We start from the raw sequence: 25,228 nt of genomic DNA on the forward strand, positions 1-25,228 counted from the left end.
TCAGAGGCGGGTACGGTGTCGCTACATGAGTTGCACCTCTTGAACTGTGGTGAACCAGGTATATTAAACTGGGGAGAACATGAGAAAAATTAACTTTTTTTGTTAATTTTTCTCATGAAGAAAACGGAGAAACTTTTTTTGATATTTTAGGCCTGAGAAGGGTAACTGCAAAGGAGCACTCTCTGCTGCCAAGGACGGTAGAGAAGAAACTGTGGTGCAATGCTGCGCGTGCAACTAACAGATACTAACAGCATGAAGAGACATTACTGCACATGCGTGGTGTGGCAGGGCACTGCTAGAAAAGAGCTCCAATTGCTGGTATGAGGACGCACCAACTCCTAGAGTGGAGCACCCATGGGGACATCACTCAAAGAAGAATGGCTGGTTCCTACCATCAAGCACCGTCTTGGTGAAGATCACATCTCTTCTAAATATGCTGGAAAGCTGAGCTTTATTGGAAACATATGGGATAGTGCAATGTATGAAAGGATAGCAACATTACCCACTGGAAAAGTAGCTTCACACCTCAAAACAGATTTTATAAAAGCTTTCTTAAAAAAAGATCAAGCACTTAGCGCCTTGGTAATCACAGCCACCTAATCTAAATCAAATTGAAGGGTCAGATGCAGCAGGGAACTGGGAGCACAGTCACCATCACAACATATATAGCATTAATTATAACATTTAATAAAATATATTAAAATAAATGTTGAAAATAAATAATCTAGTGTAAGATGACATCTTTTTCACTAGCATCAGTGCAATACAAAAATATATTGCACTTTTCCCTAGAATAGAAAAACTCATTGGAAGTAATAATCTTTTTACTTTAAATTAACTATATGCACCTTTTACAAATGTATCTCAGTAATGCAATTATAAAACACAAAGGACTTCATATTGGTGCCTGTTAGTAAAGTATGTAATATTGTAGATCAATTTCAGTTTCCAAAGAAGTAAGAAAAAAATCAAATCAATGTACTTTTCCTTTTTTGTTCATTCAAGAGTTCATTATGTAACATTAGTTCTGACGTGTTTTCATCAGTTAATGTGCTAGGTACTGTCATAACAGAAGTTTTAAATAACAGTGCAGTACTTTGAATCACACACAATTTCAGTACTCAATAGCTTTTACTTTGATCATAGAACCATGAAATTAAAATCAAGCCCAAATATTACACACAAACAGAAAATACACTCCTACCACACAAATATATGTAACAAGTTAACCAGTCTATATAGTTAGTATGCTAGCTAGAAAGGATTACATTTAACTAAAGTAAACCATATCTTAGGTATCAATCTCAGGAAAACGTATTTGGTTTTTGTTATAAATGTGTTGTGTTTTCTAGGTCACGTTTCATTCACATCATAGAATAAACGGTTATTTATTCTAGCTACTGTTCTTCAAGATGTGATTGAGCTAAGTATTCCACATAGGAATATACACATCCAGTACACCAAAGCCAGATAATTTTGCCTGTAGAGAGGCAGCTATTCTTCGGACCACACAAAATGGTGCCACCCTGACTCCCTCAGTTCCTTCACATCAAATGCTCAGAGAAAAGACTCCAATATTCAGGGGACAAAGGGCAGGTCACGGAATGCAAGCCTAACTCACCTCTCAAAGAACTACAGTTACAACAAGTAACCATTTATTCAAGTAGATGCAGTTGTGTATTCCATTTAGGCGACTCACAGCTATATCCACAGGAGGTGGGGTTTGGAATCTATTTAAACAAAGACTGTGGGACCACTTTCCCAAAGTTGGTGCTGCACTGGATGCTGCAATAATGGCATAGTATTTGTAAATGTGTGTATCAGTGACTACATGGCAGCCTGCAAACATTCAGTACTGAGATGTCACTTAAGAATGCTACTGTAGCTTGCACTCTCATAGAATGAGCTTGCACACATAGGGGGCACAGTCAAAGCAGTTTCATATGCAACGTTGATGCAGAAAGATATCTGCTTAGAAACAGTCTATGAGGAGACTGACTGTCCCTTCATATAGCCTGCATACAACAGAAATAGATCAACACAAAATCCAAAAGGGTTTGTTCTGTCCAGGTATAAGACTACACACTTTATGACCTAGACTGCTTGAAGACAGTGCTCCCCCACAGAGGAGTGCAGTTCAGGAAAAAGCACAAACAAAAATACCACAAGACCACTTTAAACATAAATTTCAGGAGCCGCCACAACATCACTTAGGGTACGTCTAGACTACATGCCTCTGTCGCCAGAGGCATGTAGATTAGGCTACCAGACATAGTAATATGAAGCGGCGATTTAAATAATCGCCGTTTCATTTAAATTTACATGGCTGCCGTGCTGAGCCGACAAACAGCTGATCAGCGCGGCAGCCATGTAAATTTAAATGAAACGGCGATTATTTAAATCGCTGCTTCATTTTACTATGTCTGGTAGCCTAATCTACATGCCTCTGGCGACAGAGGCATGTAGTCTAGACGTACCCTTAGTCTTTGGTGAACTACATGTAAGGAGACACTCTTATCAAAGCCTACAACTTCACACTTTTCCAGGCCCCGCCAAAGAGTTTGCATGGCCCAAAGCAGCACACTGTGGCCATGGCAGCAACCGAGGGAACTGTGGCCAGGAAAGAGAGGGAGTGGCTTGGCAGTGCATACTCAAGGTAACCTCCATGCTCGCTTTGCCCTAAGGCTAGGCCTACTCTTCCCACAGATGTGATTGCCACAAGGAATGCAGTTTTTTACATGAGAAGAAGGGGACCAGATGCCAGAGGATTTCCCACCAGAGTTGTAAAGGCCATATTAAGGTCCCTAAAGGGAAACAGTTCCCTCACTGGGGGGATGGAGATGAACAATTTCTTTTAAAAATCTCACCAACATAGAATGGAAAACATTGATTCTCCATTAATGTGTCAATGAAGAGGTGAGATCGCCATGAGGTACATCCTCAATTATTTAACTTAAGGTCCAACTACTGAAGATGCAGCAAATACTCTAAGATATATTTGGTGAGACTGCGGAAACTGAGGCTAGGTCTTACCCCCTCCTTTGAATTTAGGAACCAGAAACTGAACAAATACCAGGAAAAAAATGACCTTGTGCTCGACAAGCGTTTCCTACACTGTTACCAAAACCAGAAGAGACTGGACTTGCTCAAGGACCAATATCACTTCAGAGAAGTCTCTGAAGACGGCTGGGGAGAGAGGGAGGAGTGGAACTCAACAGAATAACACAATCTGATAATCCTTTGATCCCAAAGGCTGGTATCAAGTGAGCCCCAAACATTGAGAAAATGAACTAACCCAGTGTTTCTCAACCTTTTTTTTATAAATTACCCCCTTTAAAAAATTATAAGCACCCCCACTAACTACAGTTTTCACACACAATTTTTTTTCTACCATTGCAACACATTTGTTTAAACAACTTAATCGTAGCAGAGTGGGAGATGAACTTTTTGGGTGTAAAAAGTACAAAAATAATAAAGAACCTTCAGGGGTAGCTGAGTTAGTCTGTACAGGATAAATTTTAAAAACAACAAATGGTCTGGTAGCACTTTAAAGACTAACAAAACATAGATAGTATTATAAGCTTTCGTAGACACAACCCACTTCTTCAGATGACCAGAGTTCTTCAGATGACAGGTCATCTGAAGAAGTGGGCTGTGCCCACGAAAGCTCATGATACCATCTATATGTTTTGTTAGTCTATAAAGTGCTACCAGACCATTTGTTGTTTTTTAAGTTTAAAAATAATAAAGTGCTGTGAAACTTAAAACAAAAATTTAGTTTTCTCCAAATTTCAGTTGTGTTGATGTACCCCCACGACTTCTCTTGAATACCCCTAAGGGTACTTGTACCACTGGTTGAGAAACACTGAGCTAACATATCTCCAAACAGAGGAGGAGAGAAAACGGAAGTCATGATTGAATAACTGCTCTGAAACAGTGAGTCAAAATGGGCACTTGAGGGGTACTGAGGGAGGACATGTAAAGTGGCCAAAACTTGAATGCTTCCTCCTCTAGGACTTATGCCCCTTTCTGGGGTCATCCTGGGCTGCTTCCTGGGTGTGTAGATTGTGGGGTACTCGAGTCAACCACGCTGTGATCCAGACACTGATGCCCTATCCCGTAGTCCATTTCAGAGACCAAACTACCCCATCCTTCCTCCAGTAAGTTCTTGAGTGGAGTAGGGGGTACAGCACTTGCCTGAGGAGGGCAGGGTTGTGAGTTGGAGTCTCAGCTTCCCCCCTGCCTTAGCAGCTCAAGTCCTGCCCACACTGGGAGTCACCAGACAGCCAACACAGGATAAGGGACCCCATGAAGGTAGAGTGGTGAGGCGCAGGACAGGACATTGGCCTGGGGATCACAAGGGGGTGGGCTCCAGTGAGGAAGGCAGGATAAGGGACCCTCTGAAGGCAGGGGGGTGGGGTGGGTTCAGGAGAGAAAAAAAACACCGAAAGGTGTATAGTTGTTCTGTTGTTGCCAGCCATAATGGCATCTTTCCATTGTCAGGGTACATATCCCCAAGGAACATTAGGTCACCCTAGAATCTTTGAGGTAGTACAGATTCTCATTCATTTTGTCTGGAAAAAAAAAAGAAGCCAACCAACCACTGAATGGCAAGTCCTTTATGGCCTGCTGCATGTGGAGAGCAATAACCAAACTCTGCAGCCAGAACTAACAAACTTAACTTCTCTTGGTAATCACTGAAGTAATTTTTCTGGCTGGTGTCTGTGACACTGAACACAGACTATACCAATCTTTTCACCATAAAACAACCCTCCATGACAAACATCAAAATTCTCTTTGGAGGTTTCAAGCATCTCATCTTAAAATTTAGAAATAGCCAACCAAATTGCAGTCATAATTGCAAATCTAAGTTTGCTGGGAGGCAATTCACATTAGCAGGAAAAAGGAGTTACAGATTTTTCTGCCTATTAAGTCCATCCTTTTAGTGTCATTTTCCTTAGGAGTCAACTTATATTTGTCCTGCTGAGCCCTGCCATTTACTGCAGGTACAACCAGGGAAAGAGGGGCAAGATGGGAGTAAAAATTATCAAATCACTCCACCAGTACAAAATATCATTTCTCCAAGTAGTGTACAATAGGTGGCACCAAAGCCAGCAATCTCCAAAGAACCTTTGCAAGCTCCAAGAGCTTAAAATTGATGGGGAGGGGCCATTCTCCCTGTGACAGGTGGCTGTAGAATATCCAACAGGGACTCTATCTGTATACCCAGGAAAGCAACCACACATTCAAAAGGACCTGGTAGGTACTGAAGTCTTCAGGCACTAGAGGGGAGAAAGAACTGGTCACCACTGAATTGTCTGGAGATGACAACAAGGTCTCCAATGCCAAGGCCAATGTTTGGTACCAAAGTCAGCAATGGTGTTAAGATAGCCAATGACATCAGGTGCACATTGGAGAGTACTGATTTTATGAAGTGCTAAACCCAGCACCTGTCTTGTTTCTACATTGTGTACAAACTGAATGTTTGGATGCAGTAGCAATGGACCCAAGGGTTCAGCAGCCCATGTAGACAGAAGGGTTGTAAATGTCATAGCCCTCGCAAAATCCTAGACTAAGGGAGAGCTCAGAATGGAAAGGCACAGGAAATCTGCTGCTGCCAGACATCACATCTTCATGTTTTAAAAATAATCTTGAAGATAGGTTTTCATCATAACAATTAAGATGATATGAACATATATACCAACCAATCAATATATGTGAATTAACAACAATTTGATCCTGATCTGTATTTCCAAACTATATGCAAATGATTAGTTTCCAATTCCAAAGTTACTACTTGCACAGAAATTAACTGCATGTAAAAATCCGTATTATTTATACACTGAATCCAGAAACCTTTATAATGGATCAGAACACATGTGGGTACAATCATCCAAGACAGACTAAAAAATGTTTATTCTGTGCAAGTTTCATACAGCTGTGATCTGCCACTCCCAAGCAATTACTCAAACAAATGCACTCTTGCACTTTGATTTTAAAAAGAAAGTCTAACTCACAGTCCTAAAAATAAATGCCAATCTTGTCCACAATATGTGGAACAAACAGATTCAAAGTCAATATGTTGCAAGGAAGTGATTACATCTCTCAACAACCTGCATTACAACTGAACTTAGAAATGCAAAGAGGGGGAAAGTAACTTTAAAAAAGGGCAAACCGCTATATTTCAATCTTTTTCCTAAGTGGTTAAAGAACTATGCAGCAGCTCCAAAACGCGTTTTATATGTACACCTGGGAAGAATACTGAATCCTGTTACTTTCCTCAGTGCTACCCTGATGTGGTTCAGACCAGATGTTTAAATGTTACAGTATGAACATTTTCTTCTCTTCTTCCCAGGCAAAAGCAAAATAAGAGGAATATTTGACTTCACTCCACAAGAGACCTATTTAATAGTTTGGCGGTTATGTAAGTAAAGGTAGCTTGGCTAAGTCAATGTTGACGACATACAGAACGACATGATCCTAATGAGTTGGAAAATATTGGCTCTCATGAGATTCAACCAGATGCTACTGCACTGAGAAAGCTACTGTATTATTGAATTTCATTTTTATGAGGTAAAATTTATTATTCAACCATTAAGGTATCCCACATGAAATCTTGCATAAAATAGTTTTACAGTTACTTTCTGGAAAGTAGATTTCATTTTAACTTTAAGACATCATTTACATGAAGGATCCCAATGCCTATTTGATCGCCTTTGGAGAAATTTAAGGTCTGCAAGCAATTCTCCCAAATATGGCAGATTAATGGAACTGGGCTGTCAACAAAATAATGAACTACCTGAACAGGATAAGGAAAAAGTGGTAGCAAGTTCCAGTTTTCCAGAGCAAAGTAAAGCCATATGTGTCCGTGTATGTGTTTTCTTGGCAGGCTGGTTAGTTAGAAACTAAGTGGTTTAGGTACACACTAACAGAGCAAAATATGTAACAGTTACTCCAAAGGAGTAATACTGTTCTTTAAAGAAATTACTGCTTTGTAATGTTTAGCTGTTTCCTATATTTATATTTTCATAGTGAGGTGTGATAAGAAGTAACATTTTCTTGTTTCAATTTACTATAATCACTAATACATGCAGAGAGCATGAAAGCATTTTAGACCCAAACTTCCTTTCCCATTCAAACACAATGAATTATAAAATGTACCTGTCAAACCAAAATGTGTATTTAGTAAACAACTAATATTTATATACTGTAACAGTTAGGAAATATTTTTGGATAAAACATGGAGCTTAAGAAAATAACTCTAAAGAAAAGAACTTAAGATTGAGACACCTCATTATTATTTTTTTTTAATAATTTTAAATTTATTGCCTTTCCAATTTCATTACATATTGCCCATGTTCTCAATTTATGAAAAATAGTAAATGCCCATTTAGCATGCATATTTTTCCATTTATTATTTTGTATAATTATTATAAATTATATATTATTTCTACTACCTCCCCTAATACATATACTATTCTGGACAGTCCCAGTCTTTTCAATTTCTCAATACTGAACTCTGTTTATTCATCTTATGATTTTCATTACATACCTCTAAAGACTGGTTTCTGTGGTATATTTTTTGATACTGAAGGCCAGATTTTTCAAAGATATTTAAGTACTTAAAGATGCAGGTAAACACCAAGGGGGAATTTCAAAAACAACTATGAAGGTTAGGCATGTTACTTTCAGTGACTTCAATGGGAGTTAGGCATGTAGGTACTTTTGAAAATCCCACAAAGTGCCTACCCTGCATAAACACTTTTAAAAATCTGGCACTAGCTCCCAAGTACTGAATTAAACTGTTCCAGCTGATAGCATAAGGCTTAGTGATATGGAATAATATTAAAATCACTTCACTATTCTTTTATAACCCACCCCTCATGCATTCAAACATTTTGTATGTTTTTTCAACTGTTACACACGGATCTGCTCATGAGTTCCAGGTTTACTGAGCTACCTACAATGATGCCTATGTATTTTATTGAACAGTTATAAATCACAGACAACAATAATATGCCTATCAGTAGGAAAGTAACAAAGGTAGCCGTGTTAGTCTGAACTTCATAAAACAAAAAAAGCAGTCATGTAGCATTTTAAAGACTAACAAGATGGTTTATTAGGTGATGAGCTTTCGTGGGACAGACCCACTTTTCAGATGATTTATCAGTAGGATAATTTTGGAAACATGTCAGCCATTTAATTCCTAAGTCCCTCACAAATGCACACCTACAGTAATTCCTCACTTATCACGTGCCCGCTTAACACGTTTTCACGATAGCACAATTTTTTTTTAGGGAACTTTTTCAAACACGACTCCATCCCCGCAATAACACGATTTCTCCTAGGGCTGGCCAATGGCTGGCAGCTGCGTGAGGCTTCCCCTGCCTCCCTGTAAAGCGGCAGAGGTTTGCCGCTCACCCCACCATTCCCCAGTTACCTCCTCTGGCCAGATGCCTTGCGTCTGGCAAGAGGGGGCCACTGGGAAACAGCACGGTGAGCGGCAAACCTCGGCCGCTTTGCAGGGAGGCAGGGGAAGCCTCGCACAGCTGCTGGTGACTGGCCAGCTAGGGAAACCCAGCCTCCAGCTGCAAGCCCCCTAACCTGTCCTTCCCTTCCCTTCTCCAGAGCCAAATATTCCCCCTCCCTGCTATAACCCAGTCCCCTTTCTCCCCCAACCTTATGTCCTGGTCCCAGCTGCTAACAAGTGCAGGCTGGAGCTGCAAGTGCACGTGCGCTTGAAACGCAACCCCCACCTTTTCCATTATTTTCAATGGGAAAATTGACCCCGCATAACACGTTTTCACTTAGCATGATCATTTTCTGAAATGCATCTACCGTGTTAAATGAGGAATTACTGTATTCAATTTTGGTGACTACTACTTACTACCGTACATTTTTAATTTTTTCCAGCACTGCTTTTCTATTTCCTGAGGGAGGAAAACTATGTTTGAGGACTGTGAAAATCCTAAGTCTTTTTTGGGAGAGGAAGGAGTACTCTGAAAAACATTACTGCAATGTTGTTTTCTTCTGCATTTTTCCAGTTTATTTTTATTTACTGAACTCCTGAGTTATTCTGAAGTATTTAAATGAACATAAATAATATATATAGAAGAGTTGTTTTGCTTTCCAATACTAGCTATGTTACTGTATCAATTTCAATCTGTGAAGCCATACTTTAATTCTAAAAAGTTCAGATGGTAGTTACAAAATTCAAGTTACTATTAGGAACCCCCCCCCAAAAAAAAGGTATATTACTATACAGAAGGGCAGAGGAGAAAGGGAATGGATGGGGTCACTGGTTACTGGAGAAAGGGGTGTGGCTATTGAAATGCAAGTGATAAAGTACAAAAAGCAACAGAATCATGTACTCTCTTTAGATGATATAGAGGGGGAAGGAGATTAAGCAGTAAATTGATACAGGGTTTTTTTGCTAGTATCTAGACGTATCCAGAAGACAAGAAGAGCTTCTAATGAAATTATTGTATAATGCTCTCTTCCTCGTTTTATTTTTCCGTCTTATTGTTGAATTCACAAAATGGTTATTTTTACTATAAATGTGATAGACGATGACCAACACTGCGAGTGCATACATCTAAAATCAACATGCTGAAAATTGAAGGTAGTGGCAGGAAATAAGTGATTGCTTGAAGAACAAGAAGAGACGACAAAGATAACAAGTGAAATATACTTCTTTCCTTCTTTCTCTTCAAACATTTAAAATTTAGTTCTCAGATTTCTATTCTAAATCAATGTTTGTGAATGGGTTGTTTCACAGTTTGTGGAATCAAAACAGTGTCAACTTGTACAAGAAACATGATTGGAAGTTAGGACAATTAAATTCACGATTGTGTCAGTTTTTAGAAGATATGCAATACTCATCAGCCTGCTGAAGATCAGTCAAGTGATGGTTTTTTGCACACCATCAAACTAATTCAGATAAAACTATAGTAAACTAGATGCTCAAAATGTGAATAAATTAGTCAAAGTATATCAGTTTTCAAGAAAAAATGCAGAATAGCGATAGATAGATAGCTCTAACTACCTAGGAGACTGGGGGACTTAACTACTATTTTCTATGGTTTTACTGAAAGAATTGCAATTTTTTCCATTGTGGATAATGTGTGCTCATTTTTGTATTTTTTTAATAAATATGCTTACAAAATGAATCAGAATCTTTTCTGTTTTATTAAATAACATTTGTATGGCTTTGTAAATTTCCTCCAAGAAAAAAAAAGATTTTTTTCAGATTAGGACAAAATCAGAATGTAGTCTCTCTCTTCAAATATTCTCTGTGGTGAAGACAGATGCAAATAATCATTCAACTCCTCTGTCCTTATTTTCAAATTGCTCCTTTTAGTGCCTGAGAAAAATCTGGATACTTTGGATGTCATAAGCTTCCAATATACTTAAACATTTCTGTTATATTTTGTTTTTACTCCTTTGGCTATTTATCCTCTTCGAGTTCTTTGGCCTCTGAATTTCCAGCTTGCATTTTACCTACCATAGTTTATTCTGTTTTCCACTGGTTTCACTTGGTTTGGATTTCCATGTTCTGAAGGATATATATCTGTTTGGACTGAAAAACCTTTTGAACTTTGCCATTTAACCATGTTAAGATTTTTTTTTCTCCTTTCTTCCCAATTTCTTTATTGTTTAGAGGCATTCATGCTTTCTGTAATTCTGTTAAGGTTTGCTCAAGATAGGTCCATGCTGAATTAAAGGATTTCTGCCTATACTTCTGTCTTTTCTGGACTCCAGCTCTGGCTCTCTTACCTCCTGCTGTCTGAAATAATACAGGAGGCGTGCACTGAAGCATAACTACCTTTCTGTTATGGAAAAATCTGGTAAGAGGCAGGTGCAGGCCACTCAGGGACACTAAAAGCAAAATGCTAGGTACCTGGCAATAGTAGAATGGTAAATTCCACTGTAAACCACCTGAAATCTTCAGCATCTTGGAAAAATGTCAATTTTTATGGTCACAATCAAAACATCCACAGGAACCTTTACTGAGATGTATGGATTAGTTCATTTCTCTTAGAACTATTATTTCAGGCCCTCTGCACACTCAGGAAGAGCATGTTGCATTGGTTTATACTTAGTTTACATTTTCAACATTTTTATAACAAACATATGGGCTAAATGCACTATTTTAAAATTGAAAACAGATTCTAGAGCACAATTCTATAACAAATTCAGAGGCCCTGGAGCATACAAGGCCCTGGCTATAGCCTTAACAACATTGGTTATCATAATAAAAACCATAAATAGTACCAAAATGCAGCAGGATTATTTTCCCAGCTATCTATTCTAGTTTTTTTAAGGAACTGATAGTTCTGTCCACACCGACTGATAGTTCTGTGTGCTTCTTCTCTAGCTATAATTAGTGAAGCTGAGCAATTTATATAGTTTGTTGGACAGTTAACAACCAACTGCCAAACTAACTCCACTTTTTTAAAATCTTTGCTCCTCTTGGAAAGAGCCAGCCCATTGTCAGAATGGATTACTTACATTGCTTTACACCTTTTCAAAGAAGTGGATGTTGCTGCCACTGTTTCGTAACACAGTGGACATAATCTGTTGATAGAAGGAGCAAGTGGCAATTTTTGCTTGTGTTTACTTCTGGGCGTTGAAAGAAGTTTTGTCAGAAAAACTTGGTTTTTCTGAGAAAATACCCATAGTCTTTCAGAAATGGAACTCATGGTTTCTCTGCTGGTGGCCTTCTAGACACTGCCTTAAATCCTCTGCTACCAGAATATAATCCTGGATGACATAAGTCTTGAAAAAGATACCTGTCATGGAGGCAACATACAATTGCACATTGAATCAATACCATTGTATTATGTACTAGGGAAAAAGAGGAACTAAAACCGTGTTTGTTTGTTTGTTTGTTTTCCTCATCTTTTGCCATGAATGAGTGGGGGAAGAGAAACTGTTAGAAAAATAAACCAGGGTTTTTAGAGAGTTTCAATCAATACAAAGCGATCATCCGTAGTAAAAGAATTACTCATATGATTTTGCCAAAGCCACCAAGTATTTGAATTTAAGTAAACTTGTATAAGGTAACCTGAATTGTCTATGAAGTAATCAAGGCCCAAACTCAGACAAACACTTAAATACATACTTATTCAGCTGTGTAAAGATGGATAATAAGCATGAGCTTTGCAGAATCAGTCTTTGATTTGCACAAAACTTTTTTTCCTGAAAACCTTCCCTATTTTGCATTATGAATACATAATAACCAGCACCTTTATATCTTCCACCTCTTGGATTTGCATCACTTTAGTTACTTCAGAAAAGTCAACAAAACAGTTATTGATTACATTAGCTTAGATGAAGAACATTTGGAGCCGTTTTGCACAAATCCACATCTGCATTCTACAAAATGTCCTTGATGAATAAAGCCCTTAAATCTACTGCTTTATATTTCATTCAATAACTTCACCTCTGAAAGATCTTAAGTTACTACATTACACAGTATAAGCAATGAGGCTGAATGTCTCAAATGATAAAGGAAATATGGAAAAATTATTCTGTATTGCAATATTAAATGCATCCAGAAACTGGTGCCAGGGAGCGAAGCTTGGTGGCTTAGATTACATCCTGGATATTAAGCATATACTATAAATACAATATGCACACAAAAACATTGTCATTTAAATACAGTATGATATAACCTGGATTTAAAAGAAGGAGATGTATGTGTATTCATTTGTTACTAGCAGTGCTCTATATTACACAGAGATTTTACTCTACCATAATTGTTAGAATTATTATGTTTTACCTAATGTTTGGAAGACTTCATTCAGCAAAACTTCATTTACCACAGCAGAACTGATATTTCCAACATGATGAAACCAGCTCTGATAAATGGTTTGTAGCAGAAGCGTCTGGGCTCTAGTTGCTTGAACTGTCAGATTTGGAAGTTCAAATATGCATTCTGTTTGTGGAACATGAGATCGCTTGGTCCTGTTTTAAAAATTGAAAGCAAAATAGAGAGTAATTTAGTGCACACTACTGGCAACAGTACCAAAAAAATTTGAGGGCTGAGGCTGCAAGACTTGAATTATACTTGTCTCATATCATAACTTAAACAAACAAAAAATGACTAGGTTATGAATGATTGGATATCAAAAGAAAATTCACTTTTCATTTGCCTAAAAGAAAACAAATACATGATGCACTATAAGAAAGAATTACTGACTTCTCATACCTTCATCCTGATTATCTAAAAAATGTAAGAAGTTTAACAATAACTTACTGGTTATACTATTGTGTTCCCACCAAAATAGTACTTGGTGTTTTCACTCTTGTAAATCTAAGCATCGGGCACATATTCAGCAACCACACTGTGTGCATAAAATACGGAACAGGAAAATGAATTATAAAGATATAGTCCATTGGCGAGTGCTGGTGATGACAAAACACAAGAGCAAAGCTCAAATAGTTCATCTAATCCCCAGAACTCCCAAATAGTATTACTGCTCCATAATTCAAATATTCCTGAGAGGTTTTTAATATTAAATATGAATCAAAGCACAAGCTTCCTCTATGTTCCAACTAATGCTGTCTCCACCTTTTCTTTCTCCCACAACTGCTATTGTCACCATCGTCCAACTCAACCTCAGATGCTCCAAACTGCTACTGAAGAGCCTCCCTTAAGTTCTCCCCCCACTTCTATTGTTGATCCTTATTCACCACCAATCCTTGTTTAGCACTAATGCTTTTCCAGCTACTTCTCTCTTACCCTACTTCTTCAGCTTTCCCATAACCACTGCACAGATCAACCAGTCTTATTTTCTAGCTAGATAGGTGTGATCCACCCACCACTAGCATATCTGAACATTTCCCAAGCATTTAGGTATTTATTGGCGTATAGTCCCAACAGTATTTTTTCTGATCTTTACTACATTTAAGGTAATAAAAGGGAAATAAACTATGTACGAGTAATTATGAAATATTAATATATGCCGTGCTTTTAATTGTTACACACTAGTTATAGATTTTGCAGTTTAACATTACTACAGTAGAGGGAAATGTTCATAAATGGAATCATTATCAAATATTTTATTCTTAAAAATGTAGTGAGACACTAAATGAAACATCTACTATGTTACACTACCAGAAGAAACTAATGTAAAAACACTCATACTAACAATATATCAGCAAATCAAAGTATCAGAAATGAGCTTTTCCCTCACACTTCATACTTAGAACTCACTGAATATAGTCACTATCATTTTTCAAACATACTCAGATTTGATTCCTTTTCACTACATTATCTTAATTCATTCCCAAGCACATCTGCTTTCAATGACAGCACTTCTGGGAATGATATAAAAATACATTTGTAGCCCACTGAACACAATGCAGGTAAGTAGCAAATTACATCAGTAGAAAGGGTTTACATTTATCTTTAAATGTCAGGTAGTATCTATAGGTTATAAACAATAAATTTATCATATCCACTGAAAACCAGAAATAGTAGTATCATCCTTCAGTTTCTTGCTCCAAAATGATCTTGAAATCTTACACTTTCTTGCTCTTATCCCAATCATCTGCATTGAACACAGTAATCTGTTCTTCCTGACATCCACATCAGTCCCCACAATCTGTCCAAAAATCCCATCAATGCCACAAAAAATTATTTTCCATACTGATCATTTAGATCATGGTATCATCCATTTAGAATTTTTTGACTGACTTCCAGGTCCCCACACATCAGCTTACATTTATATTCACTTTCAAGGTCCTACACTACTCTTAGCAAACACACCTTGATCTCAATGATTTTACATAACCTACCCTTTACTATGCCAGTGACACCAACTCTGATGCCCTCTTTTTCTCTCTTCCAACTTCTGCCTCCAGATAACTTTTTTCTCCCATTTTGCTCCCTAGACATGGGATATCCTCCCAATCACTACACACAATGGCATTATACACTCCTAATTCATATTCTTACTATAAACTCATTTTTGCTGTGACGCCAATTTGCAAGTTAATTAATAAGATTAAGTTATCTGTAAATACATTTTATACGACCAAATCAATGTGTTTATATTTGAACTGTGCATTTCCATGATACCACATTAACCCATTCCTTTCCTCACCACTTTTATTATTTGCTTATAGTGGTGGTGGTGCCCAGACATCTCAAATCGGATTGGTGCAAAATAGTAAAAGAAGCTCCTTATACACAGAGAAAGACATAGTTCCTGCCCCAAATATTTATAATTCAGCACACCCTGATCCCATAGACCAGTGGTTCTCAACTCGTTTCAGTCCACGGACCACCAGGCCAATCAAAAAATTTTAGTGGACCACCTCCTTTTTGAGAATGCACTTGTTGAGTCGAGGGGCTGCCGTTTCAGACCTGATAACCGCCACTCAAAATAATGTTCATCCTTTTGCCACAAGTTGGGGTTACACTTTTCGAGATGGAGTTTCACCTCAGCTGGCTTCATTGAGTCATCCCCAAAACTTTGAAACAAATAACACATTGTGGCAAATCCATGCTGCCTTTTTCTTGACAAGTGAAGCCGAATTTGATGTAGTCCTCTGAATATTTGTGCTTGACATTTCTTCCTGTCATTGCCATTACAAACAAACTACACCACACCTGTAAAACAGCACATGTAGCACAGGACGAACAACATAGCAACCGCTCAGCACAACAACGGCAGCTACAGACTCTCAGATGGAAGTTAATGGCAATACAACGTGGTTGAGTCCTAGGTGATGCTATGGATGATGCACTGCGTGCTTGTGAACATGGAGTAAAACAGCCTAACGGCAGCACCTGCTCACACTGTGTGACTTTCGACAATGTTCCTGTGGACCACCAAAAAAGTCACCATGGACCACCAGTGGACCACTAGTTGAGAACCACAGCCATAGACAATTATATTCTTATGCTCAACTTTACTCATACAAATTTTCACAGAACCATGGGGATACAAGTGATCACAAGGATCATCTAGTCTAATACCCTGCCAAGACGTGGGATTTTTTTTGGTTCTAAACCAAACAGAGATGGCTAACAAGCCTCCTTTGAAAACCTCCAATGAAGATGCTTCTACAACATTTCAATGCAGTCTGCCTCATTGTCCTACTGTTCTTACTGTTCAGAAGTTTTCCCTGAAATTTATTTAATCTGCTATTCTGTCGTTTAAACTCATTGGTTCGACTCCTGCTATGGTAAGAGAGAAAAACTTTTTTTTAATGCCAGCCTTTCAAGTATCTGAAGACCACTGTTATGTCCTCCTCTATCCAAACTAAACAGACCCTGATTCTTCAGCCTTTGCTCATATGGATTTCTTTCCATCCATTTCCAGCTTCTCCACATACTTTCTATAGTGGTGACCAAAAAAGGACATGGTACTCCAGATGAAGCCTGAACTAGTTCCAAGTAGAGTGGTACTATCACCTCCTATGACTTCAATGCTATACCTATGTTAACGCAATCTAAAATTGCATTTCTTCCTTTTGGTTGTGTTTTGGTTTTTTTTGCACAACTGTATTGCATTGAAGACGCATGTTAAGGTTGTGATACACCACAACTCCTACATTCTTCCCAGCAGTGCTGCTGCGAAAAGTCAGTTTTACCCCACGTTATGCATGTGTTTTTTCTTAAGCATAACACCTTACATTTGTCTTTGTTCAATTTCATTTTGTTATCTATAGTCCAGTTCCCTGATTTAACAAGAATCCTTCAAATTTTAAGTTTGGCAACACCCACTAGCTTTATGTCATTTGTAAACTTGATCAATATGTTCTCCATACCTATCTCCAGGTAATAAAGATGTTATACAACATCGGATCCAGAACAAGATCCCTATGGCCTGACTCCAATCTGACACCATACAATTAAAAGTTTGTTTACAGTTGGTTAACCAATTACATATCCACTCAATGGTCGTTCCACCAAGCCCATATTTCTGCAGCTTACCTATCAAAATATCATGTGGGACCATGTCAAAAACTGTGCTGAAGTCCAGGTACATTATATCCACTGTATTACCCCATCCACCAAATTTAGTTATTCTGTCATAGAAAGAAATTAAGCTGATTTGTTCTTGATAAATCCATAGTGGTTGCTAGTAATTACCCCTTCGTTCTCCAGGTATTCACAAATAATATTTTTTATACTTTGCTCTAGTAGCTTCCCAGTTCTTGAACTCAGGCTGACTGATTTATAGTTCTCTGGCTCCTCCTTTTCCCCCTTTTTAAAGATGGGCACTAAACATTAGCTCTTCTCTAGTCTTCTGAGACCTCTCCAGTCATCCATGAGTTTGTACATATTCTTGCCAGTGCTTCCAAGATTTCTTCAGCTAATTCCTTCTGTACCTTTGCATAACCCACTGACTTGAATTCACTCAAACTAATCAGAAGACTTTTGACATATTCTTTTACTTTCGTTGATCTACATCCTTTCCCCTTTTATTGTCTAGTAATTTTGGTTGTCTGGTCACATGTTATTTTTTATGAAAACACTGAAGCAAAGTTGGCACTGAGAAGTTCTGCCTTCCTATCACTTTCTCTTAGAGATCAACTTCTCCATTAGCCACCCTTGATCTTCCTTTCTTATCAGGCATATTTGAAGAACCCCTTCTTGTTATCTCCAATATTTCTGACAGTTGTAATTCATGTTTTCCTTTGTTTTCCTGATTTTGTCCAAATCTGCTTTTGCTATTTCTATATATACTTCCATAAAGACATGCCCTTTCTTCCTTTTCCTATGTGTGTCCCTTTTACTTTTTTGAATAGCTAAAAGTATCACATGTAGCCACAGTGGGTTTCCAGACCCTTCTCCCAAAATTACTCCCTTCCTTTTGTCCTTATTAATCGAGCCTAGACTGGATTTTTCTCACAATCTCTTATATGACCTATTGTAAACCTTTCTTTATCAGGTTAGTCAGACAATGTAAAAAGAAACTCTTCCCAGTATTTGATAGATGGAACTCATCCCAGCAAAACAATCCTCTTTCGTGTAAAAGAAGTAAAAGTCCTCTCACTGACATCACCTTCACAGATAATTTGACAGTCGTATAGTCATGAGTCATACAGACTTCAATGATACTATTGACAGGAAAAACTTAAACATGAACATTTATGTGGAATTGGTGGTTAATGTAAAATGAAACACAAATGGATGCAAGAAATGTTTTAAAAAAGGAGGGGAATGGAGAATACAGCACCAATAGTGGTTACATAGTCTGGTTTTGTAGGAAAGTGGTGGTCTGCAAATATGTAAAAAATTAATTACTATAAACATCGTTTTCTTTGCTACCCTCATTTGTCATATAACATCGAAAAATTACAAACTGGAAGCTCTTAGAGCCAAGAGAGCCTTCTTTTTTCCACCTAAGGAAAGAGTACCTACTTGTGATGTCGCGCGGCTCCCCCTCAGGCATACAGCCCTTTCATCATCGGGGCTGCCGACGCCCGCCCACACCCCAGTTCTCCCCAGTTCGCGGCCTCGCGCCACTTATGCTCCCGTAAGTACCACGGCCCTTAGACGTGGTCTCACCTCCCGAACCTGTCGCAGCCGGGGAAAGGGGGGCCTGGACCCACCCTCGCTCACGGGCCCCAGCCCAGGGCCCTAAGGGAGCGGGTCAGCGCCGACCTGACCCAGCTGATGAGGCTTCCGCCGTAACGCGTCAACCCACCGCCCAGCGAGGGGCCACCCTGGGCTGCTTCCTTTCCCTGCCCCCGCACTTCACTGTGGGGAGGCTTACCTTCTCCTTTACAGCCCGCCCCTCTCAGAGTTCCCCCACGGTTGTGGGAAGGGGCAGGTCGCCGTCTGAGGTTCTCTGGCAGCCTTCTCCTTCAGGCTGTCCGCCGAGGCTCACGCCTCAGCCCCTCTTTCCCCTCCCCCCATTAGTTACGGCAGTGGCGTTTTAAACTGTCCCGCCACCTCTGCGTAACCCCTGTCAGAAGGGGGCGGGGCCAGCATTCCTTCGCCGGCACCCCGTGCGATTGCACGTACAGGAGGCAGGGCGGTCTCGTCTGCCCTGCCCCCGCGCTCAGTCTGGCGCGGTCTGGCCGATGCTCGCGCCTCGGCTGGCCCCATCCGCCACGGCGTGGCCCCGGAACATGACGCGCACCTCCGGACGGCCCCAGCCGCGGTGCTGAGCAACGCCTGCTCGGCGGGCGGCGCCGTGCGGGGTAGGGATACTCTATAGAAGCTAAGTATACACAGATGAGGTACTGAATCGCATGGGCATCATGGACATGCCAATATTCCCTACCCTGTGCCAATCACTTTTGGTGCAGTGCTGTGAAACCTGCCAATTTTTTTTCTGCTGGCTGTGCCTCATACTAGAATCTGAGCATGCTTCTTTAGACTGATTCAAACCCAAATTATGTAATCTGTCACTGCAAACAGCTGATGTGGGAAACTACAAAAATAAATTATATATTAATAAACATAACTAACATAACTAATTTGTACGACACAAGACAAAAACATTATGCAGAAAGAGGGGAGTCTCATACTACTAGTCCCTTCTCTCTAACATGGCATAAAATATCACTATCCCTTTGAAGGACACAAGTGCAAAGTTACAATAGTCATAAACCAGAGCCCAAAAGTGCATGTTAGGAGAGACTTTGGCAGACATTAGGGAAATATGGAGATTTTCTGTTAAAGGCAAATGAGGATAAGTTAATGTACTAGTATGGTGCAGTCTATCAGAATCCTTCCTAGCATGCCTTCTTTCAAGCAATGCCCCAAGTTTTTAATACAGATCTCAATGCATTAGTGTCATTGATCCATTGACCTTTCTACTGCTTAAAAATAAGCCCTTCTACACCCCCTCCCCCTCACTGGTATGATTTCTTTTATTTTAATGTTGGTATACTTAAATTAAATGCTTCCAATTCCCTTAATATGTAATCTGACAGATGAATGTTTCATAACATACATTTGAAAGCTTCGGAGGGATAGCCGAGTTAGTCTGTAACAGGAAAAACTTAAAAAACAACCAATAGTCTAGTAGCCAGCGCTTGCCAAGAGGCGGCGAGCCCTGCTCACCAGCTGCACGGAATCGCACGCTGCGCATGTGCTGACCGTGCTGCACGGCCACGCCGGGCTAAAATCTACTCGCCCATGGAAGAGGGGTGGGAGAGAAAAAAAAAGGAGGGAGAAAAAAAAAAGAGAGGGACACACAGTGTTTCTTTTTTAAGTTTATACATTTGAAAGACAGACAACAAACACTAATGGCATAATTCCTGTTCAGCAAAATTTAGGACTAATGTAATTATAAACTCATCATGTCTCTATAGTGAGGCTTTTTTAATATCTAGTAAACGTACTTGTAAAGAAAAGGGGATCTCTAGACAGTTGCAACAATATAGACTTACTGTGTAACATTTTGGAAAAACTTCATTTTAAAAATCAAAGACTATCCATTTAAAGTGCAATCCAGCTACTGTACTGAACTACAGTGACTTTTACACTTACCGATTTCATGTAAAAGATTCCCTCATGGGTAGTAATAGTGTATTACATAAAAACTTTTTTTACAATATGCAAATTCTAAACTTACTGTAGCTTTTAATAATACAACAGGGACACAAAACATTCATTTTCAGAGAAACTAAAAGTGAAGAAAATAAATCCTTTTATATACATAAAGGCAGGAAACAAAAAAGGAGAAACAAATTCTACTGTACCATGTGCACAGCAAATGTTTCTTGAAGGAAATTTTAACTAGGACTGGCTAACGATGAAAGTGCATTTTATAATTCAAATTTTATTATAATGGTTTTGAAGTACAAACAATGGATTTAAAAGCACTTTATAATATGTATTTGCTACCAAACTGCACCTGTTAATAAAAAAAATCCACTCATAATAAATTTCATTAACCATATTTAACCAGTTTTCATTACAGAAACCATTGAACCAAATCAGATATTTATTTCAATTTTCTTCCATTACATTTTGGTTGATCGTTCTGGTTAACAAATTAGTATGAATTCATACTAAAATTTATCATTAAAACTTACTGTAATTATATAGCTGATGGCTTCCACACTTTAAAAAGAACTAATCACATTTCATTTATAAATCTTATTAACTACAATAAAAAAAAAAGTATTTCTCAAATCTTTCTTATATCCAGAGTTAAAGTTCAGATCTGAACATATGTTCATTTAAAAGAACAGGTTAAAAACTATCAATTCAACATTATTCTCTAGGGCAAAATAAATCCTAATGTAACTAGCGAGTTAGGCAACTCATTAAAGTGAAACTTGGACAAATTCCAGGATAAATTTAAGGAAATAGGAACAAGCAGGTCTTGCTGTGTAGTGGTATGGCATGAAAATGAATTTGTCCTAATTAAATGATTTTTAAATACACTTTGCTGTACCCAGTTTTCTGACAAACTGTAATACAGATTTGCTGAAATATTTGGATAAATCTGGCATACCATTAAAGAAAATAGTTTTCTTCGCTGTTTTTGAATGAAATCATGAATTGGTCCTTATTATGCTCCAAGCATAGGCATTAATATAACCAATCCATGCAAGATCACAAGGCTGCCATGAAATATTTGCAATGTGTAGACTTTGGGAACAGCAACCCATTCTTTTAAAATCAACACCTCATAGTGACTGAAAGAATATTGTGGTGAACAGCTGGCTCCAGAGGTTTATATAGAGTCCCAAAACGCAAGCCTGGAACCTGCAAAATGTTTCCAAAAATTTAATTTTTGTTATTACTCATATCCTGTACAGTAAAATATGATTAGTTCACTTTTTCCAAAATAACAAAATGGGTAACCTGCTACTAGAACCTAGTAGATGTGCTTTAAAAGAATTTGAAAGTACTTATAAAGCCTAAATAATTTTGGGATATATTCTAACAAATTTGTTTTTATAGAATCAGTTTATAATATTTTATGTTATTTAATACAGACAAGATTCACTTGCAGTGTATGCAATATCTCCTATGTCATACTATTACTGGTTTCTTTGATCCTCCATTTAAACTGATAAAAACTTCAAGGAACCAAATCATTTATATTGCTGATACCACAATTTAAGCAAGAATTACTGCAAAATCCAACCAATGACTATACAAGTGTGTCATTTAATTAACAAGGAATACCAAAACTGTGAAGAAAAGCAAGAGAAAAATAATCCAACGACGAATCAAATAATTTTAAAAACAATCTTGAGTTCCAAGCACTATGAAATGTTTATGCAAATGATAGTCTCTGTTTTCTCCTCATAGGATGAAATACTACCTTCTAGAGATAAATTATGTATCTTTAACTCACTAAATTACTACAATGATGAGTGCTATAGAAATGTCAATACAACAAACGAAACAAAATAAATACAAAACAGATGTAATAAAAATGTATTACTTTGCTCCATTAATAAACCTCAAATGTGACCCAAGTGTCACCTCTTCTTTCTTTATCAAGTTTTATATAATTGACTGTGTGGCATCTATTTTGGTCTCTCAAATGGGTGAAATTTCAAGAAGTAACACTCATTCCCCCCCCCCCCCAATCTGACCTCTATAAACATGCTAGTCAGACAATTTACCACAAGGGGGATACTACTAATTTATAGTATTCATGAATTAATTTTTTTCTATTTAATGGAAAGACAGACAAGTCTGTCTCAATAAAAAATGCATTTTCATTTCTGTTTTCTGAAGAGTCAGAGGACACACTCTCTTTGCAAAAAGGCAGACTGACAAACCTTTGCTAGAAAAAATGTTGGAAAAAAAGAAAAAAGCAAGTTTCAGTGACACTTTAAAGAATTCTAAAATTAGAAACACGACTCTAGTAAAAATGTTAAACAACACAGGGGTAAGAACCAATTCCAGTGGGTTACACCAGAAACACACCCACTGGAAAACGATTCCACATTTACAATGACAATTTGAGTCCTATCATTTAGCCAGTTTATAATCCATTTAATGTTTGTCATGTTCATTTTACATTGTTCTAATTTTTTAATAAAAAAATGTCACAATAGCACAAAACGATGCAGCTGCTTTCGTTGTGAATGACATCAGCTGGCTAAAACATTTCCTCATTATGTATATAAATTTAATAATGTAGCATTATGCTCAGGCATCAAAACTTAAGAGTTAAACTGATTAAAAGATGACTAGACACAAAAGTGAAACTAAATAATCCATCTTCATCATCCAAGTTCAAGAGATGGAAAAAGTAAATATAGTAGCAAGTGTTATAAATTTTTGCATGACCTGTATTATTTTAGGTTGTCACCAAGTTACCAACTCTTGTACGGGAAACAAAGAACAACAGAAATACAGGAGCTGGCAGCTCATGTGGAAAAAAATTCAAATACATTATTTTAAAAGTAAATGTACACTAAGTTTTACATCTGCCAAAACACTATGTATAATTTAAGAGCATAAACACACTCCTCACCCAAATTTTGCCTTCTCTCCCTAAAACTGGAGATGCTAGGCATTGAACCCTCCATAAAGCAAGCATATAGGAAGGATGGTAAGACTGCCGAGATAAAGGGGAAACCTGTGTCCTGGTCTCAGGACTGGTGGCTTTGTAATAACTAACAAAGGAAGGGAGGAAAGAATCAGATAGGAAGATGGAGTCCTGGATAATACTTACCTTTCTGGTGGGGACAAAGATATGGGTGCCCAAGGGAGGCGCCAGCTTGGTGGGAAGTGGGGAAAAGAATCCAAAGATTTCATTATCTCATTATGAGCCCTCAGTCAGGCAACAAGACCAGAGTCTTCATTTGTTCCTTGGCCCGGAGGCAGTGAAGCAGAAGCCAAAAAGGGGTGGAAAACTACAGAGACAGAATGCTCTCTCAACTGATTCCAGCCTGATATGAGATGGGTATGGTTGGGGATAGACTCCCAGCATTTCCCTCTCTTCCAAGTTTTTAATATAAGGGAAGGAGACAAGAGAACTGTTCTTCACCTTCTCATAACTGTTAATTCGATGTGTGTTGTTCAAGCCCATTCTAATGAGGTGTATGCACATTGCTTGCATGGATGTTTCAGAGGGAAAGGTCTAGGTTGGATATTAGGAAAAACTATTTCATTAAGAGGGTGGAGAAGCACTGGAATGGGTTACCTAGGGTAGGTGGTGGAATCTCCATCCCTAGAGGTGTTTAAGTCTCGGCTTGACAAAGCCCTGGCTGGGTTGATTTAGTTGGGATTGGTCCTGCCTTGGGCAGGGGGCTGGACCTGATGACCTCCCGAGGTCTCTTTCAACTCTATGATTCTATCACGTCAGAAAATTTTTCCCATAGCATTCCCCACAGCAGGGGTGGGAAACCTAAGGCTCAGGTGCCAGATGCGGCCCTCAGCTTGCCTGGATCCAGCCCTCAAGGCTTGGGCTTCCCCTCCACCAGCATTGGGAATTCTGCACTGGTGTTCCAGTCCCCACACCATCCCTCCATAGGGCTGGAACACACTCGACTGGGCCCCCTTAGGCTGGTGTGTAAAAGGAATGTGGAGGGTGTTTCTCCTTAGTAGGGGCCTTTTTTTTTTTTTTTGCTTCTCACTTGTGTGCAGAACCCCAAACTGATTTTTCTGTGGGCCAACAGCGCCCAACCAAAAAAAGGCTCCCCACATCTGACCGATTGGATTGGGTAGAGAACCCCTTGAGTAACACCTGTATAGTGCTCAATATATGACCTTGCTAAACCTCCACCCTCTCCCAGTTCCTTTTTGCTGGCTACTCCGAAAGAGAGGACTGAAAGCGGGTATTAGAACAGATGTGAACATGAAAAACAGCAATTACAAAAAAGATGAGTAAGTTTTTTCTTCAAGTGCTTGTTCACATCATTTCCAATGAGGTGCCTCCTAAGCTCTTCCTCCAGAGATGGGGTCAGAATTAAGAAATCACTGATTAGAGACCTGCTATGCTGACAACTGTGTCACTTTTGGCAAGCTGATCAATGGCATAATAAACGGTAAATGTGTGTGTACCGAGAACCATGTTGCTGCTCTGCAGAGCTCATGGATTGGTACTCGGGCAAGGAAAGTAGTCAAAGAGGCATGAGCCTTTATTGGTTTGGCCATGATCACTCAAAGAGGGATCTTTGCTAGCTTGTAACAGGTATAAATGCAATGAGTAATCCTGTGGCTAACAGACTAACACAGATAGCCCTCTGAGACTTTGAACATGTATAGATGCAGTCTGTGATAAGATTGGGAGACACTTTATTTAATTAGCTATTTAATTACCTATAGCAATAA

The 25,228-nt window shown here is 38.6% G+C and overlaps 1 protein-coding gene across 11 annotated transcripts in view; it reads right to left on the minus strand.

Moving 5' to 3' along the window:
• VPS13B (vacuolar protein sorting 13 homolog B) overlaps positions 1-25,228 on the minus strand; it is a 999,042-nt gene that overhangs the window by 717,742 nt on the left and 256,072 nt on the right. For 10 of the 11 annotated variants that reach the window (XR_012901295.1, XR_012901296.1, XM_075920306.1 and 7 more), the window contains one exon: positions 12,785-12,969. Coding sequence is in view for 8 of the 11 variants with exons in the window: in XM_075920306.1 (XP_075776421.1) it covers positions 12,785-12,969 (185 nt within the window). In the remaining 3 variants the exon portion in view is untranslated. Of the gene's footprint in view, positions 1-12,784; positions 12,970-13,261; positions 13,350-25,228 lie in introns of those variants that run through there. The other variant, XR_012901297.1, reaches the window with a different exon arrangement.

Source organism: Pelodiscus sinensis, chromosome 2 (assembly GCF_049634645.1).
Source record: "Pelodiscus sinensis isolate JC-2024 chromosome 2, ASM4963464v1, whole genome shotgun sequence".
Lineage (NCBI taxonomy): Eukaryota > Metazoa > Chordata > Testudines > Trionychidae > Pelodiscus > Pelodiscus sinensis.